The 20,368-nt window shown below is 40.9% G+C and overlaps 2 protein-coding genes across 3 annotated transcripts in view; both read right to left on the bottom strand.

The window, feature by feature from the left end:
* The window catches only part of cnnm2b (cyclin and CBS domain divalent metal cation transport mediator 2b), a 57,491-nt gene extending 45,076 nt beyond the window's left edge, over nucleotides 1-12,415 (bottom strand). For both annotated transcript variants that reach the window (XM_032561881.1, XM_032561880.1), the window contains exon 1: nucleotides 9,060-12,415. In XM_032561881.1, coding sequence (XP_032417772.1) covers nucleotides 9,060-10,545 — 1,486 coding nt within the window. In that variant the 5' untranslated portion in view covers nucleotides 10,546-12,415. The remainder of the gene's footprint in view (nucleotides 1-9,059) is intronic.
* Nucleotides 12,416-14,707: 2,292 nt separating this feature from the next.
* On the bottom strand, nucleotides 14,708-19,249 carry as3mt (arsenite methyltransferase). Its single transcript, XM_032561887.1, has 11 exons — nucleotides 19,138-19,249; nucleotides 18,793-18,841; nucleotides 17,846-17,973; nucleotides 17,588-17,738; nucleotides 17,060-17,196; nucleotides 16,914-16,983; nucleotides 16,727-16,808; nucleotides 16,147-16,278; nucleotides 15,259-15,398; nucleotides 15,067-15,189; nucleotides 14,708-14,975 (listed from the first exon to the last, which is right to left on the bottom strand). The coding sequence occupies exons 1-11, from the start codon at nucleotides 19,152-19,154 to the stop codon at nucleotides 14,886-14,888; spliced, it is 1,119 nt and encodes a 372-aa protein (XP_032417778.1). The 5' UTR covers nucleotides 19,155-19,249; the 3' UTR covers nucleotides 14,708-14,885.
* Between the last annotated feature and the right edge of the window lie 1,119 nt (nucleotides 19,250-20,368).

A 20,368-nucleotide genomic window follows, 5' to 3' on the forward strand; every position in this document is an offset into this window, starting at 1 on the left:
AAAACAAGTAAACTGAGATGCAGAAAAAACCTCTTCATTTCTAATAATGTGAGCAGCTGGCTGATTAATTCTTACTGAGTTCAAAGGAAAGTCCCTCATCAGGAAACATTAAGTGTTCTTACCAACATGATGCCTTTTAATCCCCCGGTTTACCAGGCACTTGCTGTCATATCCTCCACAACAACACCCAGAGAACAGAAAACCAAGCACAACAGTTTTGTCAACGCTGGAACAGGAAAAACAGTCCCCCCCTCCCTTTAAGACAAAGCGCTGCACACAGAGGTCGTTTAGGTTGCTGAGTCTGAATTAAGCATAGATTGGCCTATATTACAGGAATCAGGGGAAGTAGTTCAGTGTTTTTACCCAAGATGCCTTACTCTGAAACTGAAAGAAAAAAAAAAATCATAGCTGAATACAAGGTAATATTCACAACAAGCAGGGAGCTGACAAACTAAAACAACAGTTTACAAGCGCTAGAACCGACTGAGTTTATGGTTACCGTAATACGTGCTGTGACGTGAGCAACGCCCCGTCCGCTGACTCACATTGAGTAACTTTGACTTTCAGGAATAGCACACCTCCCTCTAAAGCCGAATTCCTGTTTTTCCCTCTGCCACTCGGTTTAGTCCCAAATGGCATGCACTGACCCACTCATTAACCAGTGACCCTGCAGCTGGACCAAACAACCCCTGCATGACGGTAATTGTTGCAGTCGGAGACACAGCAATTAATGAAGGGGCCAGAAGTTTCCACAAGGGTGTCTGACTGCATTAAAAGGCTCCTGCGTGAAGCTCGCTGCGACCCCTGACCCGTTGGACTTGTGTTGCGGAGACCTGTGACAGTACAGTGTGTCGCTAAGATGTGGCCAAATATTCTGTATCGAATCACGGTGTTACACCTCTCTTTCTTTTACGGAGAAAATGAACTTTTGTGTCGTTTCTGAGACCAGAAACCTCAATGAAAGTATTACAGTGAATTATGGAAGAGTATAAAAATCATCTCTAAGAAATTCCCAATATCTACGAGAGAAGAAACACCGTCTGCGTCAGCACAATATTCAGTCTCTCCAGGAAGTTGCGGCCGCAGCCATTAATGCAAATTCACTCATCGAACACAAATTTCCCTGCAAGACAACGATGCAGGGGGGGGGGGAGAGATTATAACTTGATGAGAAAAGAGGGCAGCAGTTTCAACGTTTTTTGTAAGACCATTCTATGGAAAGAATAAAGATTTAAATAAATTGCAACTTTAACCACAACTTTTTGAAAAAAAGTCTTTCAAATTTTAGGCCACAACAATCGCAAAAAAACATCGGACAGCGTCCTGGACGTACTGCTTGTTTGATATACGTGGCCTTTTATTCTTTCTGTAACAGTCTTCGGACACGCATGCAGCTCTGCGAGAGGCAACAAATTAATTAACAGTGACTTATAACACAAAGCACTTTGAAGTGAGAGTGCACTGTGAACAGAGCCAGATTGACTGGAAACTCTGACCCCGCCGCCCTCCCTTCAACAGTTGCTTATGACTTCCCCAGAGGGAGGCGAAGGGAAGGCAAATTCCCTCTGGTGTGCCGCCAGTCGCAGGAACACACTGATTCAGCCACTAAAGCTAAACCGACTGGTTTACTGTACGTGTGTTGCAAATATGACGTGGACACGGACCTGGTGCTGCTTTCTTCCACTGATGGGATGCACAGCAGGCTGACAAAAACTAGTGTGGAGGAAAAAATATTTACACCAGTTTTTTTTTTTTTGTTTGTTTCCCACATTACAACTAGAAACCCGAGTGTATTATATTAGGATCGTGATGGTTGAACACAAAGTGATGCAGAAATGTCAAGATGTCAAAAAAGTCCTCAAAATCTTTAACACGTCAAACTCTGAAAGGGTCAATTAGCATCCAGACCCTTTTTCTCTGACAATACCAAATGAAAACAACGCAACCAATATGCTTCATGTTGACCTAATTAGTAAGTAGAGTCCAACTGCGTGTAGAGTAATGTCTACACCTAATAAATAGGTGTAGACATTACATTAATTGACCGGCCTGTCAATTAATCTGACAGGCCGGTCAGAGAGAGCATTTTTTAGAGAAGCAGTCAAGAGACGCGTCGTGATCCTCAGCCAGAGTGTCTGCGCATCTTTAAATAGTCTTTAAGGTATTAAATTCTTGTATCTAAAATGAATGTCTTATAATGTTCTCAATTCATTTTGTAAGTTAGCCTTAAATACATTAGGTCTTACATTTTTTCCTAGCAGAACTTAGTCATGCATGTCTACGTTTTTTTTCTTACTGGATCTCTGCTAATAGGCACTTGCTAACTAGCTAGCAAGTTTTTTTTGTGTCAATCATGTGTAAGGGAAAAGTTATAGGCAGTCTGTGGTACCGTGTTCATTTTCATCACTGCTTCACTTCTTTGTACCTCTGATGCTGGACACATTCTGTGAAAGAAAAAAAAATCTTGGTACTATGGGGGTAAAGGCTGTAGAGAGCCATATGCCGTGTGAGAAGCACAAAGCTGCTGCCAAAAGCCTCAAACAGACCCCAGAAATTTCACAGTTTTTGCTATGAATGTAATACAGAAGAATCCCTCAACATCCCTCAACAGTCCCCAATGTTTATAGTTCTTCAGTCTTAAATTTGACTTGCTGAAAAACCTGCAGACATCCTGCTCTGCTCAGGTGAGGGATTCTGTTGACAGGACAATTACCCATCATGCACTTTCCAAACCTGGTCCGTACGAAGGAGTGATAAGAAGAAAACCATCCTTAACAGAAGACCAGTAGAGGTCTGCATTACAGTTTGCCAAGTAGCGGACAATGTGTTCGAAGGTGCTGTGGTCAAGTGAACCTTTTCACACTCCAAGATGCTTCAGACTTGGGTCTAAGTTCACCTTAACGTATAAGTGGTTTAGATTTTAGGATATTTGTGGGATAAAATGGCCCAGTAAAAGTCCAGATCTAAATCCAACTGTGAATTTTTGGCAAGATTTGAAAACTGATGTTCACAGACACTCTCCATTCAATCTGACTGAGTAGAAGCTGTTTTGCTAAGAAGAACTAAGAAAAAAAACAACTACAATCTCCAAAACATGAAAAGCTGGTAGAGACAAACCCCAAACGACGAGCAGCTATAATTACAACACAGCATAGTTGTAAAAAATACTGAAGCTGGACACTTTTCTGATTTTATTTTGGAAAAAAAAAAAACTTTGGAAAGCCATCTCTTGTTGCTTCCCCTTCCCACTCATGCAGTACTTTATGATGGGTTTACAATTCTAACAGAGCATAAACATTTGCTGTTCTAAAATGGCAAAATGTGAAAAACTTTAAGGTAAAGGAAATCTTTGTCTCAGTCAAAAGCACAAACTCAGAGAGAAGAGTTTCTAAATAAGAACATGACCAGGGAGAGTTTTTTATATTAATTTTTGAGCCTCTGTATTCCTGGAAGTTTCTGTATCCAAAAACTAAAAGCATAAGAAACCATTTTATAAAACTCAGTAGTCTCAGTAGTTAATTGTACAATTAACATTTAGCATCAGTCAAGTTGGACAGGTCAGTAACTGGCTTCAAAGCACAGCTTTCTTCGTTTTAGGATTAGCATAAACAATGAGTAGTCCCTGGAGACTCGTCCTGGATTATTTCGTGGTCGACTGTAACTTCACCAAAATGTTAGTTTTTTTTAAACGTACGTCAATAAAAATGCAAGATTCCACATCAAAAAGGAATGTGGACTGCAATCACTATCTATCCAGTTCTTGTAAACAGATAGCATAAGATTTTCGTAAGCTTCAAAGATAAGCAAGGTGAACAGAGGAGAGCAACGCAAATGTCCCCATGGGGACAATAAAGTTTATCTAATCTAATCTAAAGATGAGTATTAACCTGAATGTACCATCTTTCAGAAACTGCATACAAAAGATCTGACAAAACACATGAAAGACGGATCACCCTGTAGTTTATCATCATCTTGTTTCATTTTTTATTTAAAGATTTTTTTAGCGGTCAAATTTGTGTTATTTTTAAAATTTGCCATAAATTCATCAACAGAAAAGGGAAGGTTGCTGGTAAGAAACAGATCTGATTTAAAGCTGCTCCTTTTCTAAAAAGTTTACCACACATAAAACCGGACATGAGATTATTGTGGTAAGACAAATTTTCTCTCTAGAAAACAGACACCATTACGTAACTGCTTAAATTAATAGCAGAACGATATTCCAGCAAGTGTAAAAACAAAATGATGATGATTTTTACTTAATCTATGGAAAGAAAATCAATTGGATTTAGTATTTTAGTTTTAGATCTTATTACACAGATTAGTGTATCTGTTCTTCATACTGTAACACGAATATAACAAGCCGATGTCAGCTAGTTAACCATCTGTTTGGGTAGATACACATAAACTGATTGTTGCTCGGCAACTGTGTTTAAATCAGCGTTGCCTAATGATTGGTGTTATAGTCTCCATGCCACAGTTGTGTATATAAAGACTGGAAAATCGCTATAAAAGTTTTGAACCACTTGCTTTTTACACCAATGAAATTTAATGCTAATCCTTTGTAAAAACAAATGATTAATTATGGTGTTGGCCCACATTGCATCACACCAAGAACTTGAAGGCTTTAAACAAAATTGAGACTGTGTTTGTGGGAATTTTTGACCTTTCTTTTTTTCAAATTCTCATTTGTGAGGTCAGACACTGACGTTCAAGCGGTGCTCCTGCGTCAGGGCTGTGATCTGGACTTGGTGCAGGACAGTCATGTTCTTATGTCCGAGTCCTTGATGTTTATAAGGGCCCTGATTTATGCACTGGTAAAATAGTCATGTTGGAAAAAGAAGAAGCCATCTCTAAACAGTTCCTAAAGACTGTGAGCAGAAAATTGCCCAAAAATTGTCTTTTGTGGAAGCATTAAGTGTTCCGTCCAATGAATTCATAAGGGCTGAACCCAACCATTGAACAACAGCCTCTGCTCCATAATCCACTCTGCACCAAAGGCTGTGCTTGAAGAATACAGTCAGCCCGGTGTCGTTCTCCTGGTTCCTGGCAAACACACAGTCGTCCACTGGATTGCAAAAAGGAGAAGAACATGTCAGAGAGCGCAGCTCCACATGCCACCACAAAGACAAGTGGCAGCATGCTTCCAACTCATGCTTTTTACACTGCACTTGGTGGCGCAGGGCTTGGGCACAGCTGCTGACCACTAAAAGCACATTTCATTTCATGCTCTCTTTTTCTGCTAATCAAGTCTGTAGCTACTGAAAATAGCTATTATGTGCCTCACCGTCAACTAACCCCGTTTGGTGATTTTACGTGCCCTTTCACTTCAAATATCACTACTAGTTGATTTAGAAGGCATGATTGCATCTATCCTGGAACCACACTGGCATTCACTGAGCGCCTCAGAGTGACCCATTCCTTCCCAAAAGATTGTAAAGTTGTTCTGCCTCCCTAGGTGTTGATCTTAGAGCTACAGTCCAGAACGCAGCTTTGAAAGTTATTTAGTGACTATTAGTGAAGACCCAACACCGTAAAGGCCAAGAACCACAGCCAAGAAAAGGTTACGCAACAAAATAACATCCCCATCACTGGATGATGTTCAATCTATCATCTGACAATGGAAACAGTACAGTACAGCTGTAAACCTACCAGGACATGGCTGTCCATCTAAACAGACAGACTGGGCAAGGAGAGCATCAACCAGAGAGATCCATAGTGACTCTGGAGGAGAAGCAGCTCTCATCTGATGACAAGACAACTATCGTCAGTAGATTATCTAAATACAACATAAGATGTCGTATTATGAGAACATATTATGATTAGTTCAATAAAATTAAACTAAAATGTCTTTCTATTTCCAGATTTTAGAACATCATGAATCCTCTGTTACAAGAGAAGAAAGAAAAAAAAAATTGTAGAGTGAGGTGAGCCTAGTTTGAAGCTTCTAAAAGTGTTGTAGATGCACTATGCAGGTTTTGCATAAGAACTTATGGAAAAACTCCTAAAATGACCACTTCAGATAGCGTCCAAAATCAAAAACATTTAATTTTTGGTTTGGTAAGAGCCACCGTGGAGGGGGTAACGAGCCGAATGTGGCTCTGGATCCACAGGTTGCAGACATTTTAAATATCCACAAATAACAAATGGGGAAAAAACACCCGTCATAGATGTGCAAAGCTGGCAGTAGGTCTGGGTAATATAGCTTAAAAATTAATTTTTTAATACAAAATTAGTCTTTGTTTCCTTTAAAAAATCCATAAAACATCTTTAAAAACTGGCTTTCATTCCAATCAGTCCTTCTGTGAGTTGACCAGTATTCAAAGTTGATATAAATAAAAGATGTCAAAAACGACGACAGTTCTCTGGTGGGCTAACATCACTCTGAACGATGGAAATAAAATCGTTCTATTCCCAAAAATGAAAGCTTCAAAAACAGAAAATGTGACAAAGTGCAATAAAGCTTAAAAGGTATCAATACTTTTCCACTTTACATGGCGGCAACAATACTAATAAAATAACCCCGAAAGACGGACGTTTGTTTCCTCTCAATAACATTGCCTGTCTGCAACCAGTCAACTGTGATGAAAACAAATAGTACGTTACGTAATGCTAATTTGGCATGGAGAACTTCACCTAATTTCTGGTAATGGAGCTGAATGATTTGTTCTGTTTCACCTCCTAATTAATCCTCTTAAAAGTAAAGTGATTATTCTAATGAGCATGCGAGGCTACCAATCATGCTTTTTCCAACATTTAGAGTATTGGTAAATGAGCCGCGGACGGCCGCGCCTCGCTGTCCCCCCGGCAGCTCTGTATTTTTAGGAGGAACTTGCATTAAATCCAGCAGCAGTTGTTTTAGTCAGACACAACCCACGGAGCGAGGGTGGAAATCAAACCGCCCCCTCCGCCAAATAAACCACAGGTGAGGTAAGCATCTTTGTCAAACGACATGCGCGGACAAACACTCGGGGGCTCAGAGGTGTTAGAGGCTGTTATTCATTATCCACTCAACCGCATTCCAGCGCTGGACAAAAGCTGTTATCGCCACCATCGCTCGGATGCGAGCACGAGAGAGGCAGAGACGGATTTAAGCAGGTTCTCAAACGAGATGCCCTCACCTGATAACCCCGGCACCGACGTTGCACCATTCCCACATGTCCCACTGCTTTACAAATCAGAGAGAGAGAGAGAGAGAGAGGGGGGAGGCAGGCAGGGGAAGCTTCAGAGGCAAGGTAAGAAGCTGTGGAAAGCTGGAGGAGAGTGGGAGAGTGTGAACATTAACACTGAGTGGAAGTGATGGAGAGTGATAAGGGCACCTCCTGCTTCCCCGTTTACAGGAAGCTAGCGGCTAAAGATGTGGCTGATGAGGCTGAAACAAACCCAACGTGGTGCTCCTGTGGTTTTTTTTGTTTTGTTTCGTTTCCTTTGCTTTCACTGCAAGGAATATGTTGTCAAAAGGAGGGCAGAAATACGTTCTCCTCACTCTGCTCCTGAAAATCAGGTTTAGACTATTTGAGGTCATTTGAAACAACCTGGCCTGCAGCTGCAACAAAGGCATCCAGAGCAGAATGAAAGGTCAGCGTTGGTTCATAAATTATGACACAACTCATCTCAATACCTTACCTGACTCAAGAGGAAGGGCAGACAGGTGAAACACCAGTTTAAAAATGAGTGAAGATGTGAGAGTCCTGAAACATTTCACATGTACAGACAATACGGGCGCTACGGAGAACCAAAAGTGCCACAATTCAATCAATGAAAAAGCTACTTACCTGCAACTACGTATTTATAATTTTTTAATCTATTTATTCAATTTATGTTATATTTACATTTTAAACGCAAATATTTATTTAATAAAAAAATAAATCATGTATTTATTTATTTTTTTATCTGCCAGCAAATCTCCAGACAGTTCACGCTTAATTTTATGCAGATTTGCAAACAAGTGTTTCAGCAGAGCACGTGTTCTTTTTATTGCTTTGCAGGTTTGATTTCAATACCGTGATGTATGTTGGATCCACTGAATTCAGTCTTATGCTAACTATTTAATTGCGTAAAGACAAGAACACACTTGAAAGACATAACCGAATTGTATAAAGGGCTAGCTTAACTACCCCGTCTTGGGGGCACCATTGAAATAAAGTTCCTATATTTTTCCCTCAATTACAGTTTAGCGTTTCAGAAAACAGGGACAGTTATGGTTTGAAAGCAAAAGTAGTGCCATACGATTGGCTACCATCAGTTCATCTGTTAAAACTGCTGACTACAGGCTACCTGAGCAGATAGCCTGACTAACTAACCAGTTCACATCTATTTGTTAGACTCGAGTCAGCCTTTACAGAGAAAAACCTTTGGCAGGTATAATTTTTCAGACAAAAACTACAGTAAGTACTGCAGAACTTAGCATGTTTATTCTACAATTTTTCCTTAAGTCTAGGAATCAAAATTACAATGACAATAAACAACTGTGGAATATCTTCTGACAGCACCAATTTGAATGATTCATGCTTAGGCTATCACATCTCAAACATTGCGTACCTTGTTACAATTAGACGTCTTGAATGTTAGACAGCTGTGTATTCTACATATCTACAGAGCATACAACTAACTATTTCTGACAAGTATTGTTTCACTAAAGAAGAGGTCCAGAGGCAAACACAAAAAGTAAAGTGAAAAGCAAGTATATTACAAAATGAAGCAATCAGAAAAATGAATAAAAATATAAGAATGAAGAAATGAATACTAATAAGAATTAGTATTAATGTTTATTCTGAAAGTGAATAAACCTGAGTGAAGATGATCAAAATGGTCGAAAATATATATTACAGGAATGTGATCAGACACACATTGTGGATGAAAAGCAGTGGATTAATAGCTTTGTAACTACCCTGACTTTGACACAAACTATGATTTAAATATTGAATTGGCGATTGAATTTCCCAATTAATTATTGTAAGTCATACATAAAAGATAACTTAACTAAAAAAAATAATAATGTATTGGATTGTGTCACTTTTGGCTTTCCATACAGAGACAACAAAAAATCGTGCTTTTCTCACCTTTTTTAAACTCCTCCAGCATCGCATCCAGCTTGGTGTCATTAAACACAAAATGCAGCGAGTGGCTGTAAAACTTTGTGATGGTTTTGAGCGGCGTGCAATCATCCGGGTCAACGAAGGCCAGGTCCTTGACAAACAGCAGATCCACTATATTGGACCTCTCGCCCTCGAACACCGGGATGCGCGTGTAGCCGCTCCTCATGATCTCGGCCATGGTGTTGAAGTCCAGGATCGTGTCCCCCGGCATCATGAAGCAATCTCTCAGCGGCGTCATGACGTCCTCCACGGTTTTAGTCCGGAGCTCCAGCGCGCCCTGGATGATGTTCAGCTCCTCCTTCACCAGGTCGTTGTAGGGGTCCGTGACGCGCAGCATCTCCAGCAGCTTCTCCCTGTTGTACACGGTGCCGATCTCCTGTCCGAGCAGGTAATCCAGCAGCTTGCTCACCGGGTAGGACGCGGGGAAGGTGAGCAGCATGAAGAACTTGGTGAGGAAGATGGTGTTTGCCCCCACGGCCAGGCCGTGTCTGGAGCAGATGGCCTGCGGCACGATTTCACCAAAGATAACGATCCCGATGGTGGACATGACCACCGCGATGAGCCCGGAGCCGGCGATGTCGTCCAGGAGGATGGTCAGCGTGGTGTTCACCAACACGTTCCCGAGCAGGAGCGAGCAGAGCAGGTAGTTCCCCTGGCTCCGGACCGGCTCGATCTTCTTGGCGTAGTTCTTCTCCCTCTCCGTGCCGCAGTTCTGGACGATCTGGAGCTCCATGGGATCCAGAGCCATGAGCCCCAGGTTCAAGCCGCTGAACATGCCGGACAGGCACAGCAGCATGGAGATGAAGATGACCTGGAGCCAGAAAGGCAGCAGGAACTTTTTCTCCTCCACCACTATCACTTTGGTGTCGTCCCCGTCGTGGTAGATCCAGGTGTTCTCCGTCCACGGGTCGTGCAACCCGGCCACCGCCGGCGTGGAGGTGGCGATGCAAAGGTAGTACGCTTTACTCCTCTCGGTCTTCCGCAGGGGTTTGACCTCAATCTCGACTACTCCGGATGTTTTCCGACTCAATATGATGTTGGGTAATATAATTATATCCGAAGTCCTAATTCCGCAGGGATGCGAGCCGGACGAGTCCTCCCGGCTCTGGTTATCCCCCGAGGAGCTGTCAAAGCCCCCCACCGCCCGGCTCCGCTCGTGTTCCGTGAAGGCAATCTTGGACCAGGTCTCGTTGTTGATGTTCTGCCCGTAGACCCTCAGTTTCACCCGAGACCGCTCGCTCACCCGCAGGTAGCCTTTATCCATGAAGGAAATGTCGTCCGTGTCCTCCAGCCGGAGCCCGATGATGACGGTCTCCTCGGAGCCCTCCTTGCCACTTGTCGGGGTGACACAGCAGCCAGTGACAGTTAAGAAAATCATCGCCAAAGCTCGGACCCGGCTAAGTGACGCCATTTTTGCAATGCTGGGTCCCGGGGATAATGGATCTGCCATATCGATGACCGTCTGGGCAAGCAAGCTCCTGAATGAAAAGGGCTTTGAAAAATCAGAGCCAGTCGGAGTCCGCCTTCATCTCCGCCCAGGGCTGCCGTGACTTGTGCATCGGGACCTGCTCTTTCCCACTACGTGTCCGACACTGAGAAGCAGCCAGCGCAGGCTTACAGGCCAACTCGTGCCTCTCTCTGTGTCCCCAAGACGGGCGACGGGAAGGACCAATCGGGGGCGGCGGCCGAGCCGGGGGGCGGGGCGTCCGCAGCTTCCTTGGCGAATCAGATTCCGGAACAAGTGCAGCTCATCTTTGAAGGCAGAGAGAAGTCAAAGCAGGCTTCTTTATGCACCCTGCACTCGAGGGCACGACTCCTGGCTGATTTAATAAAAAGATAAGCCACATGGGTCAGCATCAGACTGTTTCTAGCAAAAAAAATAAATAATGTTTCTGTAAGTGTACTTAAGGTAAAGCAAAACTATAATTCAGTTAGAAATTAAAAAACAAATTATTTGCACAAGCTACTTGCAGAAGAGTGTCATTAAAACAGGAGCATATCAAAAAAGTTTGAATAATATAAAAAAGTTAGTGTGTGCCAACAATTCTACTCTAAAATGTGCATATACACATTAAATTAAGTGCAGTTTGTTTATTTAGCACGTTTTCACAGACAAGGTGTCAGAACAGCACAAGAAGGAAGCACAACAAAATACACCGGCATACAGTATAGTTTTAAAAATTTGTTCAAACAGGTACAACTTATTTCACTTGAGTATTTTAGGTTCAACTTATCCAATTCATTGCTCCATTTAACCTTTATTTTCTGATTTTCTTTCAGCTTTTTTCAGTGTCCTTTTAAAGTATTTGATAAACAAAAAAAAAATCTGATATATTTCTATTACTTTTTTTGCTGCTTACATAAACTTAGCTTTTGGGAATTTCTCAATTAGGGATAAATATTATATTCCATTACAATTGCCAATTAAAATAATTTTGTAAGGGTTATTACAGCATTCATTAGAACAAGCTACGTCCATGTATGAATGGTATGAAGCCTACGGATTAAGACGAGCGAACAAAGTGTAGGTACATTATTTTGTAGTTCCCATTTGCATCCACTTCCATTTTTTTCCTCTGGTTTGGGGTTTCAACATCATTACTATCCTTATGTAAGTGAGGAGATTAAGGTGAGTCATGACAAACACACTCATCCAACAATGAGTCACTTATTGGTGATTTTTTTCGATAACGCAATCATCTTTCAGGCACTGTGAGTAAAAATCCTAAACGCACTCATAGAGCAAGTGTTTATATTTCTGCATAGTTCGAAATACATGCAAAAATGCAAGCCTCATTGTAATCTATTAGTACTGCTGGCCTCCTGCAGTGTCGAGCAAAACAAATGACGATCATTCATAAGTAGGCGTTAATGCAGTTTCATTGCATCAGTTGGAAAATCACTCATGCACAGCATGCTGATGGGCCTGTGTTCCCAAGTCCTCTTTGCACAATCATTTGCAGAAGTCAGCAGATTTTGTGCTGTAGCATCCCCCTGTGGCTGAAATGAGGCCTTGGGCTGGCAGACTGAAAGGCCAGTTTTAAGGGATTTACCATGTTAGCCTGCATCAATAATTCAACAGCAATAAAGACATCAGAAGTGTAGAACGTCCACACGCGGACAGACATACACACACAAGAATGTACTGTATACAACCATGTCTCAATCACGATAACCAAGCTTGTCGTAATCATTATGCAGCATTGTATTTGGCACACATTTGTAGTCTTGCTGCACGGCTAAGTAGCACTGTGGATGTTTAGGAAATCACCACTTTCACACCACTCAAACACAGCAAACGATCCCCGTGACCCCTGTGTGAACGATCCCAGGGTCACGTTCACTTCAGGGGTCCGGGGGCGTCCAGAGGGCAAACCGCATTAGGATCCATCTATAAGCCTCGACAGTGACTGTGTTTCCAATGCAATCAAATATCAGTGACTCTTGGAATGTAACACTCATTTATTATTGATGGATGACTCTTAAGGACTCATTTTACGTAATAAATAAGTATGTGTATGTGCGCAAAATGACTATAGGAGCTGATAAGATGGCATTCCATTGGCTGAGAAGAGAACATTCCTTCCTGTTCAAGGTTCCCCTGCATGACTCCACACTGTAGTTATGACTTCGAGACAGCTGCTTGACCTTCTTGCATGTGGATGTGTGCGTACGCATGTTGGGGTGGGTATGTGAGTGGGAGTGAGTGCAGCGTGCGTCCCGGTGCACACATGTGTAGTTGTGACTGTGCGCACATCGGTGCTCCCTGGGTGTGTCACACACTTTGGATTGATCCCAGACACATACTGACCTCCAGTGGTTCGAAACAAACAAATAAATCGGAGAATTCCTCATGCAGGAATTTAAATATGACACTGACCTTAGGTTGGACACAACAAGACTCACAGGAGCCACCCGGTGGCAGGAAGCTGAAGTTCTCTGCAAACCTTGAATGGGTCAAGATGCGTTCTCTATCCACCTTCACTGGTCTACTGAGTCTAGACATATTTAAGATCCTGAAGACAGTGCATGCATCTTGCTTCTTTATCAAACAGGATACAGGATATGCAAACCTTAAAAGTGTAATGATGGTCAATTCGTAAGCGGTCCTCTGGCCCTGCAATCGCTTCACTGAAATCACTTGACAGGTTTTGGTGTTGCCTTAAGAGATACCTTGAAAAGCATCTGCAGCCACAGTAAGAGACTAGGCGAAAATGGTATCCGGAGGAGACATCCAACACTGATGCTGACCAAAAAGAGCCCACAGATTAATTTCACATTTCCAAAAGGAAACAAAAAAACAACAGCTCAAGACTTTCGGGAAAATATTCTGTATACAAATGGAACTTTGTAGAAAACGTGGGACGGGTAAAACCAAAACGTCATTTCAGAAAAAAATATTATAGCTACAGAGTGATGGTCTGGAGCTGAGTGCTGTAATTACTGGAGTCATGAATTCTGTTCTCTTCCCAGAGGACAATGTCCATTCATCTGTTCTCACCTTTAAACTCAAGTGAACGTGGGTTATGCAGCAGGATATGACCTAACTCACACGGTCAAGTCAATGCCTAAATAATATCTACTATTATAAAATGGAATACGGTAATTTAAGGTTTTAGAATGGTCTAAATCTGAAGTGAAATTTTATTTCATGGTGTGCTATGACTTTAGGCACAACCTTCCTTAATAAATAAGGTCAAAGCAAACACAAGAGAAATGGCTAAGGAAGGTAAATGAGTGTAACCATGGAGAACATTTAAATATACATGAGAATCCATAAAGTCAAGAAACCTTTTGCTTCTGTGTGAAATAAGATTTAGCTAAACAGTTAAATTAAATGAACATACAATCTTTCATTTGTGACCTTTGTGGACACAAACTTTACTAAAAACACTTAAGAGTAGGAGTTTCTTGACTAAAGAGGAAAAAAAGTCAGAAGGTCCTGAAGACAAAATAATGACTTGTACTGTCATTACAGATAAAGTATGTTGGAAGGTCTGCCTCTTACGTATGAAAAATATATCTTGTATGAGAGGGAAACTTACAGGATTCAGTTTTCATCAAATTAAAGCAGATGTTTAACCTGAAAGTTTCAGGGTATTTTTTATGTAAAAATACTTGGAACTTTAGTATTTCAGTTGAACTATAATTTTTTCACTGAAAAGTGTAAAGGTTTGAGGATTTTAGTAATTCATTAAAGCCCAGCAAAAACTAAACCATGCATTTTAAAAATTATCTGTGGAATTCTGTTTATAAATGTTCACAAATAAAGACAAGATATCCTGAAGACACACAATATTTCTTCACCTACACAAAGAGTATGTGTTACAGGAGAATGTCAACAAGTACAGTTCTGTAAATCCCCTCAGAACCTGAGTGGTTGCAGAAACTAGAGCTTCACTTTATGAAGGTTAAGTAAGGATATTATGGTATTAGAGCCTGTTGATTAGAAAGAACTGCTAACGTGTGTAGAAAATAACCTTCACTGGTGCTCTGTGAAGGATAGCAAGTTCTTTTGTGATCATCTTTACTCACATTTCTTCTGATTCTTCCATTATCCTTCATTGAGAAAGTGATTTCAGGAAAGCCACAAAAACACGGAAATCCATATGTGACATTTCACAGCCATCTCTCTTCTCTTAGAAAACTGTGTAAAGGCACATTTGGAACAGGGACAGTTTGAAATTTGACTACCTTATTCATCTGAAGTGTCTGATTTTAGTCTTACTGAAAAAGGACAATCACACAGCACATAGCATGCTGCTGCATTTCTCAGTGCTCGTCCTATGATCATTTGCAGCAGTCAGCAGATTTGGTGCTGCAGCATCCCCCTCGAGTGCCCAACAGAGAGGCCAGGTCAAAAGGATCCACCGTGTCAGCCTGTATCAATAATTAAACAACAATAAAGACATGAGGATACATACAATAAACTGGAGAAGTCCTCATGCAAAAACTAAAGCATGACACTGACCCTAAGCTTGGCACAACAAGGCTCACAGGAGCCCCCTGGTGGCTGGAAAGTGAAGTCTTCTGCAAATCTGGAATGCCTCAGGATGCAAGCTGCTTCTCCGTCCACCTGCACCACTTCATTGGTCTATATTGAACACAGCCATTTAAACACGGCGCATTTTTTTTAACGTCATAACGCAGGATGTGTACAGACCTTAAAGGCGTAGTGACAGTCAAACTGGAAGTTATCCTCTGCCCCAGTGATGCCTCCATTATATATGACCTGGCAGGTCTTGGTTTTGCCTTTAGGGACTTTGAACAGGCGGTACGTGGCAGAAACAAACTTGAAGTCACCTGTATGAACACATGCATGTACAATCAACATAGTATAAGTCATTAAATGAAATTCACTCATGTAAGTGCACTGTGGTGCAATGTTTCTTACAACTTAAGTTCACTGAAATGTAAAAAAGGAAGTGGTTTTGCACAGCCAGAGAAGGTGCAAAAAAAGTAAAAACACAACAAAAGAGCTCTTGGTAATGAAGATTTTCCAACGTTTTATGTAAAATATGAGCTGTTAATTTTACACTAAAGTATTAAAAAATAATCAAAAAATCTCAAATTACATTTTTCTTGCTACATATAGATCAAAAAATCTGTAACATCAGGTCATGTCTGCTTTAGTATGTTTATAGTGTTTCACAATTATCTTGAAAGTCTTGGAGACCGGAAAACTGTAAAAAGCAGATCCATAAGCTGAAATAAGTCACCAGATTAAACCACATGATCACCAACTGAACACCAGCTCAAAGACCAAAACCATCATGGTTCATCCATTTTTTAAAATAGTTTCAGTACAGGTAAATTAGTGCAATCAACATCAACACATCATTTTATTTTCCTCACCGTTTCCATTGGCAGGCGGAAATACACCTATTTTTCCGCTTGTGAAACTAATAACGTCATGGCCATCTTACAAGTACAAATAAAAGCTAAATATGAGTGCGCAACATTTCTGTTCGCCTTAGTTTTACAGTCAATAACATGAAGTAGAACGGGTTGTTGTACAAACAAACAAACAACTAAGAAAACTGCATCAAACCTAGAACGTCCTGCAGTTCTTCATTGTCAACGGCGACGACGGTGGCCGTAACCAGCCGTGGCTGACTGAAGCCCACCTCCTCAGCCAGCTGCAGCAGATCCTTCCACCACAGCGCTCCACCCAGACATTCACCTGCAAAGATGATCCAACCTTTATGAGACAGACAACAGAAACTACGGAGCAAAGCCTTAATGACACTAATCAACTATGAAGGTGTGTGAACTGCTGATTAGCTGACAGTACTGGGAAAACTTGCAGACATTCAAACCCCAAAATGATTTTGTTGCGAAGCTCTGAGAGGAACTACCGCACTACTACGAGACTGACATAAAAATATTTTGAATTACAATACAATTATTATAAAACAAATAAAAGTTATCTGTGTCAGTTTCATCATAAACAGGTGTAATTACTTTTTAACAGAACTGTATTTCTATCATCTAGTCAAACTGATGAAAATGTTTTGTTTGGTTTTAAATAGAAAAATCTTTTACCTAAAATTTAATTGACACTAAATTCTGATTCTTTTTAATACCGGTTTTGTTTGATTATGTGGTGGCAGAAAATATTTGTGACCCACCCCACAGCACTTTGTGATTTTTAATTTCCTCCGTCAGTCTTCCACTGGAGTAGATGTCACTGAAGTATAGCTCACCCCCATCCTGAGGAGACACACGTTTTCAGAAAATATTGCAACAGCAATCTAACTTCAAATATATAGTGATTAAAAATAAATAAATAACTGGTAAAAGCATGAAGCTGCGCACCTTGAGTGCATTGTATGCTTCAACCAGAACCTGCTTCTTGTCTGGGGAGAGGTTCACTACGCAGTTGGAGCTAAGCAACATCAAAAATCAACAACGTTAAAAACAGAATAAAAGAACAACAAGAAGAAAACCTGATGAAGTCTTACATGATGATGTCAAACGAGTTTTTCCCCAGACCCGCCGCAGATAAGGCCTCAATGTAGCCCTGAACAAAACTCACGTTTGGCTCCTTGTAGCCGAACTCCTTCGTGTGGTAATCCATATATTTTCTGGCCACTTCAAGCTTTGACAGAAGAAAAATATCTGGGTTTTCAGGATGTATGCTGTTTATTCTGAACATTTGCATTTCACATTCCTTTCGAGTCAAACGTGTTTAAACATTTATAAAGTTAACAGTTAGCCAATTACACTTCTTCTGAACATGCTTAAAAACGTTCTACTCCTAAACAAGACTTAGTTTAACAACTACTCTGCATTTTTTTCTTCAATAATTTACACTAAAAATAAATCAAGTCATTTTTCAAACTTGTTACAGACTTTTCCCAACTGCTTTGTGAAGTTGTCCCAATGAATGGCATTTTTAAAGCCAGAAATTATTCCTCTTTAACTTGACAACATGCTGAGATGTTGTGGTCTGTCTTAATGGCTGCATTCGCAATGCCGTCGCTCCGTACCTGGGCCTCAGTCATGTCAATGCCGGTGACATGACCTTTTTCCCCAACTAGCAAACTTAACATGTAGCAGTCCCTTCCACTCCCACAGCCCAGGTCCAGAATCCTGCAGCCCTCCAAGGACTCCGGCACCACCAGACCACACCCGTAGTATCTGGTCGGGGGGAATCAGAAACATCAATCTCAAAGCTTTTTTTCAATGCCAAAATATAAAAAATAATAATTTTTTTAAATGAAAAAGCATTCTCCTCCCCTAATTACTTGTTAGAGACTTCGGGGTGAACTTTCTTCAGGGCTTCCCTTATGAAGGTTGGGAGAGGCTGAGCTGGAGCCACGCAGGCGCCTGTCTTCAGGTCCGACGTCTTCTGGAGCCTCTTTCCATAATAATCCTGTTTAACATAGAAAAGCTCAAACACCGAAGATGGGGTAAACTAGCTTATTCCTGATGACGCAGCTGGAAGACTTAATATATTAGCAAATTCTGCAACGATAGCAGCAGCTGCAGTAAAGCTCTTTATTCTGGTACCAAATTATATGTAGTGGGCTTTATTTTTGAAGGAGGGGTTTAGTTAAATATCTTCTTGTTTTGCCTGTTATAATTCTGACTTGGATATGTTGAGCCAGGACTACTTGTTGCGCTGATTTTAGGCTGAGCTTTTAATAGAATGAACGTGAGGTTTCAGCTGGTGTGAATTAAAGATGAATTATTCCAGTCGTCAGCGGATTATTTTTCATCAGTTACAAACAAACGAGGACAAATGAGGCTGAAGAATTTACCTTTAAATCCTCATCTCACTGATTGGGATTAAACAGTGCTGCAGTGGGCGAACCTGATATGATTTTAGGTTTCAAAAGTATTGAGTGAAGTAGTTTGTTTTTTTTAATGATCGCTGATATAATTAATTAGTGCATGACATTCTGGGTCTTTCCCTTGCTGCATTTTCAACTTACAAAATTCAATCACCTATCAATTGAATCATAATTACTAAGAACTTTCAATAACTGAATCATTAAATTAATTCACTTGAGATTTACAACAATTGAGTCATAGCACCATAGTTTGCCATCACTGCATAAAAAAAGGGGACAACTGGATGTCAATAAACTTCCATTTATCACCTAAAACTTTTTTTTAAATTTAGCCAATTTTAGTGACCTCAAAATAAATTTTAAATTGTATGAAGGAGGGCAAAACGACGTCACATTACCTTGACATCCGCGTGAACGCTGCTGTCAGAGAAATCATTTCCAATGGCACTTAAAAAAAAAAAAAAAAAAAAGAATAGCCAATCATTAACTGTCAATGCCAACGTTACAGTCTTGACGGCGACAATAGCTGTATTTACTTAGAATAAACAGGTGGCTATTGCTGCAGAAAACTTACAGAATAATTAAAATGTGCAGAGTAACTTAATAAATGTAATTTTGACAAAATTTGATGTCCCTGTTTTTGGACTACATGTGTAACATTTAAGTCGGAACACAGATGACCATGTTACCTGTAAAATGTCACTTACAAACAGTACGTAGTGGGAAGATTAAGTGCTTCTTACCTGTTGTGGTGAGCCATTATCACGGGTTCTTACAAAATGTAAAGCCTGAATAGAGAACTTTGGTCACGTTTAAAAACGAAGAAGAAAGGATTTCATTTCCTGATCGGCCGCGCCCTCTGCTGGACGTTCCCCCAAATCACAGTCCAAAAGATCAATCTTTTCTAAACCGTCCTGTAACTTTACAAGGTTACGTCTTTTAAATCATAAAAGAGTTACTATTTATCCAAATCAGTCAAAAAGATCAGAATAGATGTCAGTAAAGGGTGCATTTAGACTGTGACTGTAGTGTATCACAGGAGCCTGTGTATATAAATGTGAATTTAATCTGGATTTTATTGATTTATGCCTTCCTGTCATAATTATTGCCTCAGGAGCTCAGCTTGTAGCTTGTCTGCTCTGTTGTGTTTATAGTCTCTCATCTTCCTCTTGACAATACTCCATAGGTTCTGTAAGAGGGCTTAGGTCAGGATAATTGGCTTGTCAGTCAGTAACAAAGGTACCGTACTGATTAAAGCAGGTGCCATTAGTGTGGGCAGGTACCAAGTCCAGGTGGAAGTTGGACTCAACATATCCATAAGCTTGTCAGCAGAAGAAGCCATGAAAAATTCCTGGTAGATGGTTGTGCTTGTCTTTGGACTTCAGAAAAGACAGTGGACCAACACCAGCAGACGACATGGCGCCTCAAGTCATCACTGGCTGCGGAAACTTCACACTGGACTTTAAATAACATGGATTCTGTGGATATTCCTCCTCCAGCCTCTGGCACTGCATTTTCTAAATAAAATTAAGTTTGTTTTAATCTAAGTAGAGGGCTTTGTGACAGCAACAGTGTAGCCAGTTTCCTCCTTGGTCAAGAGACACTTCAGACATTGTTGAGAAGTGGCTTAACACAGAGAATGTGGCAGCTATTGCTCTTGATAGGCCTGTGTGTGGTGGCTCACTGAGCTCTGATATCAGCATTTTTGGGATTAAAAATAGGTCTTCTGTAGTTTCTGAAAGTGGTTGTACATACATTTCCCCCATTCACTCAAGTCATTCATTGTCTGTACCTGTACATCCTTGTAGGATTGTATAGCACCAGCACCCATCTCCAGCGGTCAGTAGACGAGGCTCGTTAAGGGGCGGCACACAAGACAAACAGCCATGCACTCACTCAATCGCACCCCGAGAGAACCTACAAAACTACTACTTAATAAATCTTTTATTCCCATCTCACAAAGTTGCAAGACAC

Source organism: Xiphophorus hellerii, chromosome 5, assembly GCF_003331165.1.
Source record: "Xiphophorus hellerii strain 12219 chromosome 5, Xiphophorus_hellerii-4.1, whole genome shotgun sequence".
Classification (NCBI taxonomy): domain Eukaryota; kingdom Metazoa; phylum Chordata; class Actinopteri; order Cyprinodontiformes; family Poeciliidae; genus Xiphophorus; species Xiphophorus hellerii.